The following is a 22,850-nucleotide window of genomic DNA, read 5'->3' as shown; positions in this document are numbered from 1 at the left end:
CCAAGCAGCTCATCCTTGCAGGGAAACAGCTTCATTTCCTATGTGTTCCAGGCCAGCTTCCTACTGCATCAAATTCTCGAGGCTTCATTTCAGTCTCTTTCTGGGAAAGCCAAACTGTTTCTCAAGGCAGAGGCTGGCTGGTTCAGATACTTGCTGAAGTTTCCCTGGAGACAAGAAAATACCCCCGACTTCCAAGGCAGCAGGCTCCCGCCACTGTGTGTGCTGGGAAGGGCGGTCTCCTGACATCCGTGCGGGTTCCAGATCTTCCGTTCAGACTGTTTCCACAGTCTGTGCTGCCTGGGCTCTCTGGTTCTCTTACCCAGTGCGGCTGGTGCTGGGTTGTTCTACTCACCATCCTGTCACACTGTCTGAAGACTTCGTTCTCAGTCTCCCTTCACAGCTAAGCATCGGCATCCCCCCAGGCCTGCCTCAGGAGTCAGGGGTGTCTCCAGGGAACCTGCAGCACGTAGCTGAACCAGCCAGCCTCTGCCTTGAGAAAATTTGGCTTTCCAGGAGAGGCGCTCTGAAATAAAGCCTGCATGATCAGTTCTTGGCAGCGCGGCGGGTTGCTTTGGCTTTCTGTTCTTGGGCAAGCTCTTTCCCGAGCTCTCTGCCTCAGGGCGCGTGCTGTGAGTCCTTCACAAAGAGCGCAGCTGCTTCTCTGCACTGTGCGTCTTCTGTCTCAGAGACTCGCCACTGGGCGCTTCCAGGGCACACTGCATCTCCCCAGAGCTGGGCTTAAGATGCGGTGATCTCTCTAGCTTCATAAACTAGTCTTTTAAAAAGGAAATACGTAATTGTGGTGGTTTGAATAAGAATGCCCCATAGGCGTATGTATCCGAGTGCTCACGCACCAGAGAGTGGCAGTATTTGACACGGGCTAGGATTAGGATGAGCGTATCACCGGGGGTGGACTCCAAGGTTCCAAAATCCCTTGCCAGACCCAGCGTCCCCCACTCTGTCTGCAAATCAGGGTGTAGCTCTGAGCTCCATCTCCAGCACCACGCCCGCCATGTTCCCACCCATGAGCAGAGTGGACTAAGCCTTCCACTGTCGGCCAGTCCCCAAGGAAAAGCTCCCTCTTATAGCCATCACTGTAGGATGCCATCTTGTCACAGCAATAGAACAGGCACCAAGACAATAATCTCCTCATGAGACGCACAAACAATGTCCAATGCTTATTTTATTCATCAGATACGTCAGCCGCTAAGTCACATCTCTCATTTCTAGAACACAGACCAAGGGGCTTAATTTAACCACAAGTCCTAAATGCACAAAACTGAAGTTAGATTTTTTTTTTTTCTTCAGCGAGAAAAAAAAAATCAGAAAATCCACATGGTTTTTAAACACACACACACTCACGCACACACACAGGGGCCAGCAGTATGGCTCTCTCCTGCTCCCAGGACCGGCACACAAGCACACCCTGCAACCTCAACTCCTGGGCCGGGCTACCTACACTCACCCTCACACACTTAAAGCAGAATACAGCCTTTCCCCAAACAAAATCTTCTTCCAGAACAACTATTTCCAAAGTATTTAATGTGGTGACCCCATTTCTAGAAAAGACTAGACTTTCCAGGTTTTCCCAGCAAACAGAAACACCACTCTCCACTCCAAGCAAAGGCAGAAAGCTGGAGAAGGCCCCCAGTGCGGCAGGACTTGGGAGCACCGCAGGGAAGCGCTAGCAGGCCTCTGCCACTGCCGCATGCCGTGGACAGGCAGTCAGGGGCTGAGCACGACCGGCTTGTGGAGCTGGTACAGGAAAGTGTTCTTCCCTCGGCTGCCTTCCCGGTCAGCCTGCTCCATGACCAGCCTCGGGTCCACCTAGTAGTGCAGAGAAGAAAAGCAAGTCAGGCCCTGGATGAGAGCTGTCAGACACCAAGTTCTCGTGGGTATGGACGTGTAAGACGGCCAAGTGTCCTTTTCAGTTTACAGAACTGTATGCGCCTCCCCTTTCCTAACCCACCCTATATTTCTCATCATCCATTGTAATAGTAGGCACTGTGGGGTTTTAAATTTCACTTGTGTGTGTGTGTGTGTGTGTGTGTGTGTACACGTGCATGTACCTGCACACAGGCATGCATGAGGTGTGCACGTGCCACAGCACATATGTGAGGTCGGAGGACAGCCTGTGGCAGATGGCTCTCTCCTTCGACCATGTGGCTCCAAGGGGTCATATCAGGCTAAGCCGTTTTTCTGGCCTGATCAAACACTTCTAAACTCGTGTTTAATAACAGGGTGACCTCTCCCGAGGCACCTCCCACGCACTGTGTATGTGGGCAGCGACTTTACTGCTTACTTAAAACACAAGCTCCCCTAACGCACACTAACTTCAAATACACCCCTCCTCCCACCTGCTTCCCACAATCGTGCCAACTCCACGGAGCCGAGTGACCCTCAGCAATCCACAGAGAACCACTCGCAGGCCCATGGGGAGGCAGAATGTATCACACTGGGAAAACCTTGGTCTCGGGGTGGGAACAAAACATCCTGAGGGGCACAGTGAGAGCAAAGGTGAAGGAGGTCCCTGCCTGCTGCTGCCTCACCATCTCCCTGGCTCTAGGGCTGAAGTGAGAGCCCCTACCCTCAGAACACCCGCTCCCCCTTCTCAGCCCTACAGAAGAAACGCTAAGGAGGTGGAGGGACAGGCCTGCTGCAGCTGAGCTGAGCCCCTAAATCCCCATGCTCCAGCGCTGGCCTATGGTGTGACTGGATCAAGGTCTTGGGGATGACTAGGGCTGGGGAAAGGGGTTCTACTGAAATTGGCACCCTTGCAAAAGACACCCGAGAGCTTACTGGTGGAAGACGCAGCAAGAAGGCATCCACTTGCACACATGCCCCAGATCCAGCCCTGAGGTACAGAAGCTCAGACGTCCAAGCCCCAGAGCAGCGAGGCTGGTCAGAGGCCCTGTGCCAGCTCCTGTGCCTTCCAGAGGAGCCTGGCAGCCACGGCGCACCCAGCCTTCAGAGCTGAGGTGCAGGGCAGGAGCGGCACGGCAGTGCTCCCCAACTGCCCAGTGCTGTGGTCTGAGCAGGGGCTCATGCTTCCCTCCCCCGAGGCCACTCAGGGACGCCTCTCAGAACTGGCTGTCTGCTCCACAGCCGCCTACTCTGCCTGCACAACCTGCTCCTGCCATTCTTGCTGTCCTGGGGCAGAGCCCACGTCTGCCCACGTCCGCCCCCGTCTCTCCCTCACTCCAGCAGCAGACTGCTCCTACATGCATCCAGCTCCCACATACCTGGTTCCACTCATAGGGTTTCTCATGCCATTTAGGGGTAATCTTATCTCGAGGCTTCAATCGACAGAACAAGCTGAAAATTTGAAAAAGAAAATCAAAGGTTTCACTGTTGGATTATTTTCCATTGCTTTTTAAGACAAGGTTTTGCTTTGTAGCTCAGGTTGGCCTCAGATATACTGCACAGTCCAGGCTGGTCCAGACTTCTGATCCCCTGCCTCAGTCTCCTCAACTGGGATTAGGTCATGCACTATCACACCCAGCAAGTTCTTTTAATTATTCATTAGCATTCAAAAACAACAGGACAATATTTTAAAAATATATGTATGTGTGTTTATAGTCTATAAATATCCTAGAATTAGAACTATGATGGGCTTTCAAAGTATCAAAATTTATATATAAATTAAAATTTATATTTTAATTTATAGTTGATTTATGAGCAAAGAAACAGAATATAATAGACTTTAAGGAGACTATATACATTATCTAAACTATTTTTCAGCAAAAAAAAATTTAGAAGATATGCTAATCAGGAGACAAGAACATGTGACTCTCAGGAAGAAGAAGCAGACAGCTCCTCACTGCACAGATGCCGAGGAAGGATCAACACACAAGACTTCAAAGCAGCCATGACAGACACAGAGTTACAACAATATACACAGAAAGACTTAAAATCTGATGGCAATGACAAAAAAAAAAAAAAAAAGAAAAAGAAAAACAAGAAAAGCAATAAAATAAAAAACTATAGGATCAAAGAAAAAATCAATAAATTAATTAATCTTAAAATGGAAAACTATATAAAAATAGAACTTCTAAAGCTGGGTGGTGGTGGCTCACACCTTTAAATTCAAGCACTCAGGAGGCAGAGGTGGGTGAATCTCTGTGAGTTTAAGGCCAGCCTGGTCTACAGAGTGAGTCCAGGACAGATAAGGCTACACAGAGAAACCCTGTCTGGAAAAACCAAAGAAACAATACAAAAGAAATTCTGTTCTATAAGAAGTAAAATAACAGAAATGAAAATTTCCCAGAAATTTTATTTTTAAAAGATCAAATAAAGGACAGAAAAGAAAAAGACTGAAGAGAACTGATCAGCGCTTCAGAGCAGGCACTAGCTGTTCACAGACTACGCAAGTGTACAAAGTGCATGTGTAATGTAGCGTCTTCCTGAGCAGAAACAGCAAAGCTAAGTGCTCATGCCTAAACGGCATCTACACCACTATCTTCCAAAGCTCAGAGAACATTAAGAATATATCCACGGGGAAATAGGGAGAAGAGCTGTGAAATGCTGTCTTCCGGCATGACTCAGCTCTTCGAACATGGCCTCCAGGCAGTGACAGTCGACTGCACTGAACCTGTACAAGAGCAGGCCTGTCCACAGTTAGTCATGACCTTGGAGGGGTCATGGGCAGTCACTGTTTTCCACTGCGAGCTCAACAGTGAGCCCACAAGGCTCCAATGGACAGTTCCAAACAAACAGCCCTGGTTAAAATCAGTGATCACAAAACAGAAAGGATAAAACGGGCTAACAGATAAATATATGGGGGAGAGAGTAAAATGACTCTGGAGGTGTGAGGTAAGAGACAGAGGAGTGAAAGAAATATACTATATATCTATATACAACTGTCAAAGAAGAAATTTAATTGATTAAATAGATTAGTAAGTTTTAAAAGCAATTTGTTACAAGCAGAACAGATACACCACGTAAATGCCAACGCAGGAGAGCAGGAGTAGCTACGTTAGCATCAGATGAACCAGACCTTCAAACACGCCTACTGCTGCAGACAAAAAGACATTTCATAACAATGACAGTGATCATGTGTGTAAGACATCCTGAAAAAACCCACTGAACCTAACCAGTCTTGTTAAGAAGGTCACAGGGTAAGAGATCTATATGTAATCATTTTCTAGAAATGAGCAAACCAAAATTAAAACAACTTTATTCACAGTGTCATCAAGGGACTAACACACTCAAAACGAATTCTACAAAAGCATAGTATCTGTGCATTAACAACTAATGCAATGTTAAGAGAAAGGAAAGGGGGCTGGGCAGACGCCCCAGTGGGAAAGCGCTGGCTGTACAGTCTGCAAACTAGATGTAACAGGCCCACGTCTGCAGCCCAGCACATCCACACCAAGCAAGCAAGCCTGGCATGTGGTGGAAGTTTCTGCTTCTTTAAAAACTGTTATGATATGCAAACGTGTTGATTTCTCTTTTAGTTTGTCCACAGCTGGTAATTGCCTCATGTGGGCTTAGAGGGTAGCATGATCTTTGCCAGCTGGAGTTGGTGGAATTCTGAGGACTCGGGGAGAATCTCAGTACAGAAAGGGAAAGGAGAGTTTCAAGGAGACGGATGGAGGAGGAGGAAGGCTGCTGTGCCTCTTGCTGTGTCTGCTGTTTGCAGTTGCTGGGCTGCTAGATAACCTGCCACTGGGGATTGCCCCAAGGTACCCAATGACCTAACCAGCTGGAGCTCAGTCTAAAGAGGTCTACACTCCCTTTCCCTTCTAATCTTCTTTCTCTCATACCTAGGGTAGGGGGGTTGGAAGGGAGGTGGAGGATTTAGAAACCCCAAATACAGCTTAAAAACAGTGCCAGCACTGGCATATGAAGGGTCAACAAGACATTCTGCCTAAACAAGATGAAAGGCGAGTATCAACACCGGAGGCTATGCTATGATCCATGGCACATATGCACACACGTGAACACACGTGCAGGAAACAAATGAAAGACTATCCAACGCTTTACTATTAAGATGACAAATTTCCCCAAATTCAACGAGACAGCGTCCCATCCCAGCAAGGCTTTCTGTGCAGACTGATGGACCACTGATGCCAACGTGGACGTGGGAAGCAAAGGATCCAGACAGGAAACACAGCAAAGAGAGCACAGTGTGAGTTGATGCCGCCTGCTTCCAGACTTACTAGGCAGCCACAGCCAGCAAGACAGTGGGAGTCCAGCCCATACTACTATAAAAATCACAGAGGAAACTAATCCCAGCATGCAGGAGGCTGGGGGGAAAATGAGCAGTTTAACACCAGGTCAGAGCAATCGAGTGAGACTGGTCAAACAAGCAAGCAAGACTCCAGTGCGTTAGCTTTAGATAGAGCGCGCCCGACAGGGGCCAGAGAACACTCACTGATGGAGACTTCTGTCTAGAACTTGTGAAGCTCTTATGCAATCCAAGAGTGAGAGGACAAAGGCTCTTACAAGAAGGCAGATAGATGACTGGCCGACATGACAGACCATGTCTCCAACAGTGACACCACAGGGAGGTCACCACGCAGCACCGAAATCACAGCAGACGTAACACTACGGCCTGCCTGGTGCTACGGGGATGCGGAGAAACTAACTCATCACATGTGGGAAGAACACAGAGACGACTCTTTGCACACAGTTTAGTCCTTTGAAATTTTAACTTATTACCATGTGCGCAGGCACACGCACACACAGCATTCTTGTGGAGCCCGAGAAAAGTTTCAGGAATTTCTCAGAGTTCATGGCAAGCACTTTAGAGCTGCTGAGCCATCTTACTGCCTCAGTTTGGCTCATAGTGTGGTGGTCCATGCCTATAGCTCCAGCATTCGGGAGACTGAGGCAGAAGGACTGCTACAATTTCAAGGCAACCCTCATTTACATATTGAATGCTACACCAGCCAGGCATAAAACTTTTAAAAAAGATTGATTGATTTATTATGTATACACTGTTCTGCCTGCATGTATACCTATACTCCAGAAGAGGGCAGCAGATCTCATTATAGATAGTTGTGAGCCACCATGTGGTTGCTGGGAATTGAACTCTGGACCTTTAGAAGAGCAACCAGTGCTCTTAACCTCTGAGCCATCTCTCCAGCCCCAGGCATAAATTTTTTAACATTAGTCTTTTGAAACTAACACAAAGGATGGAGAAATGGCTCAGTGGTTAAGAGCTCTGGCTGCTTTCCCGTAGGACCTGGGTTCAGTTTTCAGCACCTGCATGGCAGCCTACAAACACTTCAGTTCAAGGGGACCCAGTGCCCTCTTTTCTGCCTTCAGGGGTACTGCACACATGTGGCACACAGACACACATGCAGACAAAACACCCATGCTTATTTAAAAAAAGTAAAATGTTGTTAATTAACACAAACCTACCAGTAAGACCTGCCAACCCTGCCCCGGCTTCCACTGAGCAGGCGAAGCACAAGCTCAGGGGAAGACAGGGCAGGTGTTCCTTAGTAACTGCTCACACCAACCAAACGCTGGGAATAACACATTGGGTTTTTGAGAAAGAACTTAAAACTGAGTGAGCAGGGATGGGGAGAGGATCTAGACAGAGTTGGAGGAGGGAAAATGTGGTCAACTATATTTAAAATTAATTAAAATATTAGAAAAATGAATTATTTTAATTATACAGTTGCCTATAAGTTATCTGTATTCTTTTTTGTTGTTTTTAAGTTGTCTATATTCTTGAAAGTAAATGCTATTTAACTTACCAGTCCTGCAACTTAAAAATATCATTTAATTCTTTAAAACTAATCTACCCAACAAATCAGCATCACTGTCTCTGCTGGGGGTGGGGTGGGGTGGCAGTGCCAGAAGGCAGCCACAGGAGAACAGTGTTCATGACCTGGATCTCATGGCGCCTGTATGTGTATGCGTGTGTGTGTGTGTGTGTGTGTGTGTGTGTGTGTGTGTGCGCACGCGTAAATGTGCATGTGTGTGTGGACTGAACTTGAATTGAGCTTTAATATACATAAATTACATATATATGTAACATGTATATATAGTTTGGGGATATAGCTCTACTCTCTGTGACCCGTGTCCTGCCTTGCTCTACAGAATGATCTCTTTACCATGATTTCCTCAAACTGCTCACATGGATCATGGATGTTTACTCTGCCTTGCCTAAACCCCAAATGATACAGAGATGACACCCACACCCCAACGCCTCCAGAGGTGCCTCAGCACTGGAATCCCACTGTAAGGAACTTACATGTTGCATCCAAATGATTCAGAGCATCTACACGTCAGAACAACCAGATCCACACAGGCTGTACTGCTAAGTGTACACCTTAGCAGTATGCCACCAGACTTACCCCAGCAGCTTCTGGCGTGCATTCTCCTGCAACTGTGCAATCCTTTCAGGCCCAAGATACTTGGGTCCATTTGGCCCATCACACACTAGCTTGTTGATAGCAGCCCTGAGAATGTTAATCTGTAAATGAATAGCGGCATACTATGTGGTCACATATAGCTGGATTTCATCCCACAGCAAACAAGCCACAGCATTCAAAGCTCTATTCTGTGACTAGTGTCAGTCAAGAACCTAGATAATTAGTAAAACAACAGAAATCACACTGAAGAATGATCGGGTCCCATAAGCCCATGTCCAGTCTCTCTTATGTTTGTTACAGCTAAGAAGCCAACTCTGGGACATTGTACTAACTCTGGATGTTTAGACTGGATCACTTTCTCCTCCAGGACCCAGGTCCAAGAACTACAGTGAACTTACCATGTCTCCTCTGGTACCGGATGGCTTCCCAGCCTTTTCTTGCTTTTCAAGACTTTGGCAGTTTGGAGGTGTTCTGGCTGGGGAGTTTGGATTTGTCATTGTCCGGAAGGAGGCACCGTCCTCTCCCCACATCCACAGGTGGGCCTGCCTGCACCATGGGACGCGGCCAGGACAGCTTGGCCAAGGAGAGGACTCTGTGGGGCTTCTTGGCTTCCCTACTCCTGGTTCATCGAGCCTCACACATCCTCAGAAACCCACAGGACCCACCTGAACTCCAAGTAACTTTGCAGGACACAACTGTTTCCCCCAATAAATTATTCATCTATTTTTCCTACACAGACCCATGGATAGTCTCATCTCTAGGTTATAATCCATTCATTTTGTTGCTCAATACTGCTTCATTTCTGCCTCTCACTGGCTCTTATGTCCTTTGCTGCCTCCTTCCTTCCTGACGCTACCGGATGCTCTGGGCACCACCATTCCCTGCTTTGTTCCTAGAGTAACGAGCTTCTTCAAGTGGACCTGGGCTCCAGCCTGGGCAACCCACGAGAAAACACGTGCTGAGCGTCAACTATGCTCTTTCCCCAGAGGAGCTACCGCTCAGCGGCCCTCCAGGCCGGACATTATGGACAGGAGGCCATCTTCACACAGACCTCTAACTATTTCCGTACCTACCTGCTCTACAGGCACTATCTCACCCTGGCGCCTCTGGCTCTAATCCAGCCTCACAGGGTCCCCCCAGCCTTGTTTACTTGTGAGTCCTTCCTTGTAGGAACAGTGATTCCCAAATCCATTCCCTTAGTTAGCCAAGCCCAAGAATACAGAAAACAGCTTCAGAGCTGATGTGTGCCTCCCTAAGCCCAAGGCTGCCAACCACGGTGGTGCTCACGCGGAGCTCCCTTTCCTCCCCCGCTTCTCTCTACTCTTCCCACATTTGCAATGTTGTGCTTCCTGTCCCTTCCCACACGTGTCCCACCCTGGAAGGCCTGGGACCTGCGGTGTGCGCGTCATGTAAAAGCACACTATTTGGGAACACTTAGAGGTGGGCAAATGCACAGCTGTGTGCCCTCTACCTTCATCTCTTTTAACCTCAAGTTCCTCGACGCTCCCAATGCAGTTATTCACTTCCCTATCCCCTGGCTACTCCACTGCTTCCTGTCTTCTGAACAGGTTCATACAGACACACCCTTTATTGGCTGGTCTAGTGTCAACCTGACACATAGTTATCTGAAAGAAGGCAACCTCCGTTGAGAAAATCTGACTGTAGGCCATTTTCTTAATTAGTGATTGATAGGGGGAGAGTCCATCCCATCGTGGGTGGTTCCATCCCTGGGCTGGCGGTCCTGGGTTCTATAAGAAAGCAGGTTGAGCAAGCCAGTAAGCAGCACCCCTCCATGCCCTCTGTATCAGCTTCTGTGTCCAGGTTCCTGCCCTGTTTGAGTTCCTTCAGTGATAAACAGTAATGTGGAGTGTAAGCCAAATAAACCCTTTTCCTCTCCAATTTGCTTTTTGGTCAGGATGTTTTACATAGCAATGGTAACCCTAACTAAGATAAGTTGGTACCAGGAGTGGGATATTTCTATGACAGACCTGTCTGCTTTCAGGAAGATTGTGGATGGACTTTGGAACTTTAGGCAAGAAAAGCCATCTAATGTTGAAAGCACTGTGGGATGTTCTGTGGAAGCCTAGAAGATAAGAATGTTGAGAGCAGTGCAGATGGTGGAGGCATGGCTTGTGATGCACCAGAGGGAAGTTTAAAAACAATCAGTGCCATATGCTATTTGGAATTGAGATTTGAGATTCTTTCATTCTGGTCAGCTGGGGCTGGAGAGTCAGTCATAATTAATAAGAGAGAGGCAACACTAAAGTGAAACCTACACATTACTGGGACAGTTGGTGCTAGAGCTAAGAAACAGTGATGACCGAAGGAAGCCAGCCTCACTGAGGTGAAATCTCTGGGAAGCTTCCTAAGAGCCAGCACACAGAAGCTGTGTTCCAGACATGGCCAAGGCTGTACCCTGTGCTGGCAGCTAAACTTGGGAGTGTTAAGAGTCACCCAGGTGGTGCTGGGTTTACAGGCAAGAAGGGGTCATGGAGAGAAGCTGAGGCTTGGCACTGCCTCCTGCAAGCAGCCAGGAGAGGCCTTAGTGAAGGTCAGCCTCAGTGGCAGTTAAAAGCCCAGGACTGAAGGGGTCAAGCAAAGAAGTGACGGCTTGGCACCATGAAGGGAGCCTATGAGAGGCCACTGGGCAAAGCGCAGCCCATTTGCAGGAGAAAATGCCAGCGTTTTGCAGATGCAAGTACTATGGGATGCTCACCAAGAACAGCAGCGGCAGTGGAGTGGTATCAAGCCAACAAGCAGTGTGTGGGCAGAGGCTGGAGCAATGCTCAAGCTCCTTGGAGGAGCCAAAAGATCATGAGTGAATCCCAAATAACTGGACATAAAGTTATTTATACTGTTGGAGTTTGGTGTTGCTTTGTTCAGCCTGTTGGTTCCCCCTTGAAGAAAGTATTTAATCTTAGTTTTTGCAGGAGCCCACAGCTGAAAGACTTTGACCTTTTAAAAAGAGATTTTGGATGTTTAGAGAGATTAGATATTCTAAAGAGACTGAAAATTTTATGTGTTTGCCTTTGTAAAGACTGTGGGACTTTTAAAGTTATTTATGTGTTTAATGTGAGATCTTGGGGACAAACAGGAGAGGAACAGTGTGGCTTACCAATGATGTGTTTACGAGTCAAGCTGACAAGGGTCAGTTGTGCTGGCCAGTCTCATGTCGACTTGACACAAGCTAAATGAAAGGAGGGAGCCCCAACTGAGAAAATGCCTCCACAAGATCTAGCTCCAAGGCATTTTCTTAATCAGTGACTGATGTGGGAGGGCCCAGCCCATGGTGGGTGGTTCCATTCCTAGGCTGGTGGTCCTATAAGAAAGCAGGCCTAGTGTGGTGCTTGAATGAAAAAGGCCAACATAAGCTCAGGGAGTGGCACTGCTAGGAGGTGTGACCTTCCTGGAGTAGGAATGGCCTACCCTCTGCCTGCTGCCTGCAAATGCAGAACTCTCAGCTACTCTCCAGCACCAAGTGGACCCAGGTCTAACCTGGAGAGAGCCCAGTCCACCAGGGGCCGCCCCATGCAGCCCGCGTGGAGAACTAAGGCTTCTCGCTGGCCCCTGCCTCCGCACTAGTCACTGTCAGCATGGTGAACTGGTGTGTGCAGTCCGGCTTCGAGGACCCTCTTCTGTATTTTCCTCATGATATGCCAGCCGCACAGCATCTCATTTGTTTGTTTCCGTCATATTTTTACTGGATCGCTTGTTTTACTAGTGGAATCAAGAGCTGCTATATCTGTGGACACAGTCAGGCATGCAGCAAGGCACGCAGCTTTCCTTCACAGCCTTACTGGGATCTTCTGCAGAGCCAATTTACCTTTCACAGATAGAGCCTCTGATACACATCCAGCCTTGTGCTAAATCCATACCTACATGTGGGCCCTATTTGTTTCTAGAATGTTTTTTCTCCATTTTTCTCCATTTCTGTGATCAAGGGAATGCTTTCGAGAGCAGCATGGACTCATAAGAGCAGAGCTGTCTCTCCAGGCAGCTAACATTCCTGTGAGGCAGCCGACATTCAGCCAACTGACAACCGTAACTGCAGAGGACGCTGCCAGCCTTGTGACAGGGGTTAGGATGGTGTGACTCAGTTGTTCCTTTCGTCCCTGCCCTCTCACAGCTGCTCAGAACTTCTGAGAAAAAAGGTCCCTACAGCTATTTTTAGAGAAAAGTCAATTTTCTTTTGTTGTTCTTTTGAAATGCAAACAGACACGAATTGTTAGAATAAGGAAATATGAAAACAAAAACAAGAAAAATAAACATTTTCACCAGCATGCGCCACTTGCTCAGCATGATCTGAGAGCTGGCCCTGGCTGCGGAGACCACAGCTGGCCCTGGCTGCAGAGACCACAGCTGGCCCTGGCTACAGAGAAAGCAGCTGGCCCTGGCTGCGGAGAAGAGTCCACTGGTGGCTGCTCTCCAGGGCAGTGGCACCAGCCTGCCTCAGTCAGGCCAACTGAGGCAGGTGTGTCCCTTCCCCTCCCTCTGTGTTCTAGCAAGGAGGGAGTCAGCAAGAGTGGAGAGTGGAGGCCGGCAAGAAGCAGCCCCTCAGAACAGGGCCAGAAACGCGCTGGTGTCCCTGAGGCAGGCACTCAGTCACGGGCCATAAAGCAGGTGGGGAGACACCGCTGCACTCACCTCCACGATGTCTTCCACGGTGAAGCACACATCGAAGGCCAGCTCAATGTCATGCTCCGGCAGTATAGGGGCCTCTGTCGTCGAATTCCATCCCAGGCCACAGAGGACCCCCGTATAGCACTTCCCTTCCCGGTCAACTCTGAAAGGCATTGAGAGCAGTCAGGCTAAGCCGCGGTTTCAAGGTTAAACAAGGACCGATGAAGTTACCTGGTAAAGTTTTCTAGCACCAGACTGTAACTAGATCATGTGATTCCTTGGTTTTTACACATAAAGACAGATTAAATATCACTACGAGGGTGATAATTTAAATATTCATATTAACAATGTTGGGTTGCTTGCACAAATTTTTAAATTTTGGTTTTGTGTGTGTGGGTGTTTTGCCTGGGTGTATGTATGTGTACCACATGCATATCTGGAGTCCTCATCTGTAACAGAAGGAGTAACAGGTGTTTGTGAGCTGCCATGCTGGTGCCGGGACCTCCGGAACCACTGAGCCATCTCTCCAGTCCTTAACGCTGGGTTTTTAATTCTCTCTGGAGAAGTCTCCTTCATCAGCTTAGTAAGAGTGAAGGGCTGTCCGGTAAGCAAACTCCAGGACTGAAAATGAGAATCCAGACTGACAGATCAGTTTTGAGTTATCTGCCTCATGAAACAGTCATGAAAGGGTTTCTCATCGAGCAAGATGACTCTGCCTAAAAGTGCCTGCTGCCAAGCCTGGCAATCTGAGTGCAATCCCAGGAACCCACGTGACAGAATGAGAGCGTGAACTGCTGCGAGCTGTCCACTGACCTCCACACATACCGGGGCACACACATGCAGAATCTATAAAAATGCGTTACACGGGCTGCAGCGATGGCTCAGCAGCTAGGAGGATGTACTGTGTTTCTGCAAAGACTTGAGTCCCACTCCTAACGCTGACACAGTTACAATCTGTAACTCCAGTTCCAGGGGATCTTGCCTCTTCTGACCCTGTCTGGCACCACACATGCACACAGCACACAAACATGCATGCTGGCAAAAGCATCACACAGTGACATAAAATAACATAAGTAAAAAATATCTTTCTTAAATATAATAAAAATTAAAAATAATGATGTTTCCTTAAATTCTAAATTCTTCTATACTATAAATGTAATTTATCATGCTTTCAACTTACACTAAACTTTTTAAAACAGAAATAATGAGAAGCTAGGAGTGAATCTTACCAGTTTTATTAGGACATTAGGGCACCTCACCCTGCTTGTTCAAATGCAATGACACCTTTTTTTTAGGGCAAGGTCTTGCTCAGTAGCCCAGCCATGCAGCAGTCCAAGGCTAGGTCTGAACTCACTACTCTTAGGCTCTGAAGGTGTGGCCATCACACCTGGACTCTGCGTTATGTCTTAATAAGGTAAAACTGAGGAAAACAATGCATTGGGATTTAAATCTTATGGCGACCCCAAAGGTTACCACTAACGGTTAGTCTGCTACCTACAGTTCTATGGGGAGGTGGTGGGGCCTACTAGGAGAAATCTGGGTCTCTGGAAGCATGTTCTTTGGAGAGTCCTGGGCCATGGGCCCTCCCTCTCTCTGCCTACTTACTGCCTGGGGTGGCTTTGCTCTGCCTCATGTCCCATCCTTGTTCTCTGCCTCACCAGACTCCAGACCATAGAGTCACAGGCGTGCGTGCTGAAGCCGACACTCTAAGCTGAGACAAACCTTCCTTCCTCAGCCACATCACCATAGTGACTGTCCTAGCTGGTTGACACAAGCTAAAGTCAGCAGAGAGGAAGGAGCCTCCTTGAGAAAATGGCTCCACGAGATCCAGGTCTAAGGCCTTTTCTCAATCAGTGATCAGTGAGGAAGGGCCCATCCCACTGTGGGTGGTGCCACTTCTGGGCTGCTGCTCCTGGGTTCTAGAAGAAAGCATGCTGAGTGAGCCAGGGGAAGCAAGCCAGTAAGCAGCCTCCCTCCAGGGCCTCTGTATCAGCTCCTGCCTCCAGGTTCCTGCCCTGCCTAAGTTTCTGTCCTGACTTCTTTCAGTGATGAACAGTGATACGGAAGTGTCGCCACATAAACCCCTTCCTCCCCAAGTTTCATCACAATAGTAACCTTAACTAAGACAGTGGCCAAGTCAACGTGGTGCCTGGCTCCTACACAGAGTGCTGTGAAGCCCATAATGCTGACACAGAACCTAACGTGCCTTTCTCACCACACAAGTCTCTCCTGAAGTCTGAGGGAGATCTATGTAGGCTAGAGAGCTATGCTCTGTTGAGTAGTTCACTTCTTTGCTTCCTAGTTCCCATTGGGAGTGAGGCCGACAGAGTTCCTTAGTGGCAACCAGCCACCACAAAGCTTACAACAGGGCGCCACTGTTATTTCCTATACCATGTTTCTAATTTCACACCATGTTTCTTTTTCCTGCTTTTAAGTCCCTGTGAGGTGGTTTGAATAGGACTGGTCCCCACAGACTCAGGAGTTTAAATGTTTGGCCATAGGGTGTGCTACTGTTAGGATGTATGGCCTTGTTGGAGGAAGTGTGTCATGGTGGGGGCGGGCTTTGAGGGCTCCTATTCCCAAACTTTGTCCAGTTGGCTCACAGGCCCCTTCTGCTGCCTGCAGGTCCACATGTAGAACTCTCAGCGCCTTCTCCAGCACCATGGCTGCCTGCATGCTGCCATGCTCCCCACCATGATGATAGTGGACTAAACCTCTCAACTGTAAACCAGCCCCAATGTTTTCCCTTCTAAGAGTTGCTTTGGTCATGGAGTCACTTCACAGCAATAAAACCCTAACAAAGACACCTTGTAATGCTGTTTGAGCTGCTCTGTGAAGAAGTCAAAACCCAAGGACAGATGTCCTCTCCTGACAGGACCCGCATCCCAACAAGCACATCTATGTTAGTTACTTTTCTTGTCACTGTGACAAATACCTGACAGAAGCGACCTAAATGATGAAGGTTTATTCTGGTTCAATTTCAGAAGAACTCTAGTCCACTGTGGTGGGGAAGACAGGGCAGAGTGGCAGCTGCTTGCTCACAATGCGGCAGGCAGGAAGCAGACACGGCCAGAAGCTGGCAGCGTCTTCACAGACGTGGCTCCAGTGACCTTATCCCCACTTCCTGGGCCTCACAACCAAGGGCTCCACAACCTCCCAGGGCAGTGCCACCTGAGCCCGTGGGGACACACTCCAGACCTAAGCATCAAGGTGGACCTGCTGATGCCACAGCACACGGTGACAGGTCGGCCACGACACTCGGGCCTCCATGCTACTCCAGCAGCCGGAGCTTGCCAGAGTTTCTAACCAGAGAAACTGAACAAGTGTTACTTTGGCATCACCACAAAACTAAAACTTAAGGAGTTCAAGTCTGCTAAACCAGGGGCCAGGAGCCACAGGCAAGGCAGAATCACACTGACACACAGCGAAGCTGAACAATGCAGGATGGACCTCATCCTGACTCCTTGTGTGTGCTTTCACTGTTTCCCCACCCAGACTATCTCTGTGCAAAAGCGTGTGAGAGACAAAATTGAGGCCCACACTTACCTTAGCTCCATCACCGGTGCGAATAACATGCTGAGGAGTGCTGGGAGGCCCGGGATGTGAGGCATCAAGGAGGTCTCTCTCAGGAGCATGGTAGAGCCTGCCACAGTACAGAAGCAGCACAGCATACAGCTGAGGGCCACGCCCTTCCAGCCCAGCTGCCTCAGCTGTAGGACCCATCTTCTGCTGAGTCTGACCACTTGGCTCCCTTCCAAGGAACACATGTCCTGCCCTTGGCTCCCATGCTTCCTACAGACAGACTCATGACCATGTATAGGCACTTATCCCCGAAGAGAGGGATTTAGTTACTATTTTTTTTTCTCTCACGTTAGGCTATCTCACCAGGATTTCCTAGAGCCACAAACTGTAGATCGGCAAGAAGAAACAAGAATCAGTTGATTCTCACATCCCATCTACTACAAAAGTCGCAATACTTAACTTATAAAGTCTGCCTTAGCCATTGCACTCAGGAAATAGCTTAATGAGAGTTGGAGATATGGCTCGGGAGTGCTTACTGCTCTGGCAGAAGACCCAGGTTCATTTCCCAGCACCTACAAGATGGCTCATAATCATCTATAACTCCAGTTCTAAGGGATCTGATGCCTCTTCTGACTCCCATGGGCTCCTGTGCACATGTGGTGCGCATACATACATTCACACACACACACACACATTCAGACACACATGCATTCAGACACACACACACACACACACACAAAATCAAGTCTTTCTTTAAAAAGCTGAAAAGCGTTAATGCATAGGCATAAATTCACCCACTAGCTTCAAGTTCAACTGCTCCAAGGAAGTCAAGAAAAAGGACAGAACTAACATACAGAGGCTATATTACCAGTCTCATTAACTGAGAGTGAGGCTGCAACCAGCATCCTCTGGTGCAGGTCGGCAGGGCTGTCACTGATGACGACAGAATTGATGCTCTCCTTCTCAATCCACACACATCTGGGAAGAAGCAGCAGGGCACAGCTCTTTCCCCTCTGTCCAGGTGATGGAGCATGCCGGCCCACAAGTGAACCTCAGGAAGGTGATTGCACAGGCAAATGCCATGATCCACATACCAGCCCCGAGTCCCTCATGCCCACTTACCCTTCTTTTCCCCATCTTTAGGTGCTATCTATACCAGGGCTCTCAAACCTGTGTTTCTACCCTTGCTCTGTCAGGCCCCGCAGCCCTCGAAGCTCCTGCCTGCCTTGCAGCAGTGTGGGCTCAGTGTGGCTGGTCCGTCCTGCCCACCCCCTATCCTCTGAGCAGAGGTGGCTGCGGCACCAACAAAGACACCTTCAAGCTTCTTGTCTGTCATCACCGCCTCTAGCTTTGTCCCATTTCTGAAAGAGCTCGTGAAGCTGCTGGCGTCCGTGCCTCTTCTCTGGCTTCAGATTACACAGGAAGCAGCCTCACTGGCCTGCTCTTCCCAAGAATTCAGCATATTCTTCAGAGCCATCAATGTGCATGCAGGCCTCCTGGAGGCCATTCAAAAGGTCTGCGCAGGGCCTGCGCATCTTCACTGCTAACAGGGCGCCTACTGCTGGCCCTCAGAAGACCTCACAGAAGCTAACATTCGCCCTGAGTGGTCCTTACAAAGTGGACAGACGAGGCACAGGAAGCTCGCCTGTGTGTCACCAAGTCTGCAACCCTTCTCCCTCCACCCAAGTCTCCACTGCACCTAACTCACAGGCCTCACAGACACAAGTTAGGCCCATGCACTCATCCCTGGAAACACCCTCGCCCTCACCCTCAGCATCCCCACACTATACCACAGCCTTTGGGACACAGAAGGCTCTGGAAATCCATAAGTGGCCCTTCAAAATATAACCAGGACCCCCAGATGCTTCCATGTGTGCAGGCTCCTGTCAAGACCACTGTCACCCTATACACTGTAACTAGTTTTCTGTCACAATTCAACCTACAGTATTAGTAAAAATAACAACTGCCCTTTGTTTACCACTGTTTCCCAGAACACAGGCCACTGAGGGAATTCAGGGCCTGCTGAGTGACAGCTATAACTAGATAGAAGAAACTCAAAACTGTCCACTGTTGAGCTCTTTCCCAGGAAGGAGGGACACTGGAGACAGACTAAAACAGTCTTGCACTTCTATACAAAGTCAGGTAGTTTCTGATGAGGTCTACAGATAAAGAAACAGAAAACACTGCATAGGAAAATTAACTCAGTCATACCTGAACTTGGATATTCTGGTCAGACTGTGACACTTCAGCTCGTAAGGGTTGAAAGGCCCGTGGAGAACAGCCTGCATATACAAATGCATGTTACCAGTGCGCAGGCTGCCACCCAGCATGAACAGTGCAGCCCACAGTCAGCTCACATGTCACAATTACATCAGAGCTGGTGGCACATGCCTATCACCTCAGCACTCAGAAAACTGAGGCAGGAGGAGCAGCAGTTAAGGCCCGCTTGCACTACCTGACAAGACTGTCTCAAAACAAAGAAGAAAGGGAAAAAAGGCAATTTTTGCCCTGGGTAAAGAGGCCAGAGGTGGAGCACTTGAGCAGCACATAGAAAGCCCTGGACTTGATCCCCAGCACCACAAGAGACTAAAAAGAAAAAGGGAGGAGGAGAGGACAACAGAGAGGAATGAAAAGAGGAAACGGTCGGAAGAAGGAAACCCATCGTGGCTGCACCTGCAGCCCTAGGCCAACGATGCGGGATGAACAAGACTTCTGAGCACATGCAGACACGTCAAACGATTCACCTTGCAGTTTGGAGCTCCCAGCCGATTGGAAGCAAAGCTCTCCAGCAGAATCCGGATGAGATGCTTCTCATCATCCTTCATAGGAGACGATACAGGGCTGTCTGCCATGGTCTCCACTGACTTAGAAAAGAAACCCTTGAGGACTTCATAGCTTTGCTGATCAGAACAAGAAATGTTTATGTTGTTAAAGGCAAAAATTAAAGCAAATGCATGAATCTCATATCAAAACACTTCATAGATACAATCTTATTCCTATTTGAATGCCATGAATGTATAGGGAGATTTTATCAAGTTCATTTGAAAATTCAAATAAAATAAGGACTACATTTCCAATGTAACAGAATTTTAGAGAAAGAGCCATTTTTATTTTCCAAAAAAGAACTAATGCACGTTAAAAGCAGTGACGTTAGTAAGAATGAGTTATTTGGGGGCTGGAGAGATGGCTCAGTGGTTGAGAGGACCAGCTGTTCTTCCAGAGGACCCGGGTCCAATCTCAGCTCTCTCACAGAGGCTGTGAGCCTCTGTGTCACTCCAGTGCCAGGGGCTCTGTGGACACCAGGCATATATGTGCTGCAGACATATACGCAGGCCAGACATCATACAAATAAAATAATACTTTAATCTCAGAGAAGGATTTATTTATAGGCTACACTGACTTATAAACAATAGAGAGACTATTTACATTTCTTAGATAAATACCAGAATGTGAGAGAAGGGAGGACTCTTTGTTAGAGCTAATTTAGGACAAGAGCATTACTTTTTTTTTTTTTAAACACATGGTCCCCTGTAGCCCAAGATGGCCTCAAACTTGATATGTAGCTGAGGATGACCTTGAACTCTGAGGATGAACTTTCTGTCTCAGTCTCTTGAGAACTAGGATTTGTGGCCTGTCTCATGTGTCCAGTTTTGGATTCTTACTGTATGCTCTACTCACAGACCACCCACTTTCCTGTGCTGATTTCTAAGGCAGGGGACTCTGCCTTTTCACCTGTGCAGTCAAGACACACACAGAACATGACCCAGTTCTAAATAAGTGCACATACGCTTATAAACTCAAGACACTTGCAATCTCAAGAAGTTAGAACAGGATTTAGAGCAGTGGTTCTCAACCTTCCTCATGCTGCGACCCTTTAATAAAGTTCCACAACATGAGGAACTTTATTTTTGAATTATTTTTGTTGCTACTTCATAACTTTAGTTTTGCTACCATTACGAATCATGGTGTAAATATCTGATATGCAGGATGGTCTCAGGCGACTCCTGTGAAAGGGTCATTTAAACCCCAAAGCAGTCACGACCCACAGACTGAGAGCCGCGGTCTAGAGATGGCTCACTGTCAAAAGCAGGTACTGCTCTCACAGAAGTCCTTCGTTCAGTTCCCAGCACCCACAGAGGGTCACGGCTGCCTGGAACTCCAGCTTCAAGGGGATATGGAATACTTTTCTGAACTCCGTGATTACCACACTCACATGCACACATGTATTTAAAAATAATAACTGGGCACACCTGTGTCACCAGAACTGAGGAGGCAGAGGCAGGACATTTCTCTGAGTTCCAGGTGAGCCTGATACTGATCTATAGAAAGTGCCAGGCCAGCCAGGGTTGTATGACACCCCTATTAACAGATTGCATAACATTAGAGATTCCAAAAAATTCTACCAAAGACTTCTAGAAATGATAAACAAACTCAACAATGTGGCAGGATACAGAATCAAACTGTTTTACGCACCAGTAACAAACATGCAGAGAAGATCTGAACAGACTTATATTCCCAGCATTCTCAAGGAAAATTAAATACCTAGGAAAGCCCAACCAAGGAAGGGAAGGACCTTCAAAATGAAAACTTCAAACCTCTGAAGAAGGAAATGCTAGAAAATGGAAAGATATTCCATGCTCATAGACTGGTAGAATTAACATTGTGTAAATGACTATTCCTTCCAAAAGCTATTTATAAATTCAATTCAACCCTAATCAAAAATCCTGCAATGTTCTTCACAGAAGAGACTTTCCAAAAGTTCACACAAAACCACAAAAAAATCCCAAAACAATCCTCAGCCAAAAAAAAAAAAAAAAAAAAAAAAAAGGAAAAAAGAAAAAAGAAAAAGAAAACAAAAAACCAGTATGATACTGACACAAAAACAGACATGTTGTGACTGACTGGCCTGCTCTTTGATCACCTCCCCCTGAGTGGGGAGCAGCCTTACCAGGCCACAGAGGAAGATAATACAGCCAGTCCTGATGAGACCTGATAGACTAGGATCAGAAGGAAGGAGAGGAAGACTTCCCCTATCAGTGGACTTGGGGAGGGACATGCGTGGAGAAGAGAGAGGGAAGGTGGGATTGGGAGGGAAGGAGGGAGGGTTTATGGGGAGATACAAAGTGAATAAAGTATAATTAATAAAAATTAAAATAAAAAAAGACATGTTGACCAAAGAACAAAATGAAACACCTAAACATAACTGCATATAACTACAGCCATCTGATATTTGACAACGAGGTCAAAAACACATACTGGGAAAAAGATAGCATCTTCAACAAATGGTCCTGGAAAAACCGGGTATATATATGGAGAAGAATAAAATTAGACCCTATCTATCACCCTCATAAAATTTATCAAAGACCTTGGGCTAGAGAGGTGGCTCTGTGGTTAAGAACACAGGCTTTCCTTAGAGGGGGCATAGGTTCCATTCCCAGTACCCACAGGGCGTCTCACTACTGTCTCTAAGTCCAGTTCCAGGGGATCCCACACACCCACACAGACATAGATGCAATACATACAAAAATGTAAAAAATTATCAAGAACCTCAGTGTGAAACCTGAGACCCTGAAGCTGTTGGAAGCAAACACAGCAGTTTCCTGTAAGACAGGGGTGTAGGAGAGGGCTTTCTGAACAGGGCTCCACGCCCAGAAATCAAGGCTAACCACTGACAAGTGAGACCCAAAGCTCCTTACACTGACAAACAGCCCGGAGAGGGAGAGACTCTTCACAAGCTACCCATCTGACAAAGGATTAGTAATCAGAGTATATATATAACGTAGAAAACAGAGTCAAGAAAATGCAGAACTCAGTTTTAAAAAATGGTACTGATCACTACAGATAGTGTTTACAAATGACTTGCCAGTGCAGGCACACAGTAAAAACTGCCGCTTCCTTTTCCAGGGTGTTTGCAGCCATTCACCCAGAGACCTCCCCCTAGACTAGCTAACTCCTCCCCCCTACACAGCCCAACTAAAAAACGCATGCTGAGGTCCAGCTGTTGACACCCTGGTAGTTGGTGCCGTTCCATCATTGTGCACACAGCCTACTGACCTCAACTTTTCCGTACATACATCTGTGTGTCTGCCCTTCTTTCATTCCCTCACCAGCCCAGTCAGGTTCCCAGACCCAAGTTGCCAGGCACATGGTATGCCACTTTAATTAATCACTAAATGCCACCTTACCTTCGTATCTAATATAGCTACAGATAGTTTCAGCTCTCCACCTCATCAACAAAGCACCTCTATGCAGCAGAGCAGTCATTTTAGACAGCCACAGCTGGTCAAATGCAGAGATCAAGCCCTCAGCCCCGGCTGTTACAACTCCAGCAGCCCCACCCCTGAGGCTGAGGGATACTGTGGAGACGGATGGAAAGAC

The 22,850-nt window shown here is 47.7% G+C and overlaps 1 protein-coding gene across 1 annotated transcript in view; it reads right to left on the bottom strand.

Annotated features, from left to right (window-relative positions):
* Positions 1-1,165: 1,165 nt before the first annotated feature.
* Positions 1,166-22,850, bottom strand: part of Tdrd9 (tudor domain containing 9) — an 88,262-nt gene continuing 66,577 nt past the window's right edge. The window contains exons 29-36 of the mRNA XM_060388248.1: positions 19,217-19,372; positions 18,684-18,754; positions 17,341-17,450; positions 16,497-16,593; positions 12,975-13,113; positions 8,313-8,431; positions 3,243-3,315; positions 1,166-1,827 (exon numbers count right to left, since the gene is read on the bottom strand). Of these exons, the coding sequence (XP_060244231.1) occupies positions 1,726-1,827; positions 3,243-3,315; positions 8,313-8,431; positions 12,975-13,113; positions 16,497-16,593; positions 17,341-17,450; positions 18,684-18,754; positions 19,217-19,372 (867 nt within the window). The 3' untranslated portion in view covers positions 1,166-1,725. The remainder of the gene's footprint in view (positions 1,828-3,242; positions 3,316-8,312; positions 8,432-12,974; positions 13,114-16,496; positions 16,594-17,340; positions 17,451-18,683; positions 18,755-19,216; positions 19,373-22,850) is intronic.

The sequence above is a fragment of the Meriones unguiculatus genome, chromosome 7 (assembly GCF_030254825.1).
Source record: "Meriones unguiculatus strain TT.TT164.6M chromosome 7, Bangor_MerUng_6.1, whole genome shotgun sequence".
NCBI lineage: Eukaryota > Metazoa > Chordata > Mammalia > Rodentia > Muridae > Meriones > Meriones unguiculatus.
The sequence above is the reverse complement of the archived record's forward strand: the minus strand, read 5'-3'. Positions and strand labels throughout refer to the sequence as shown.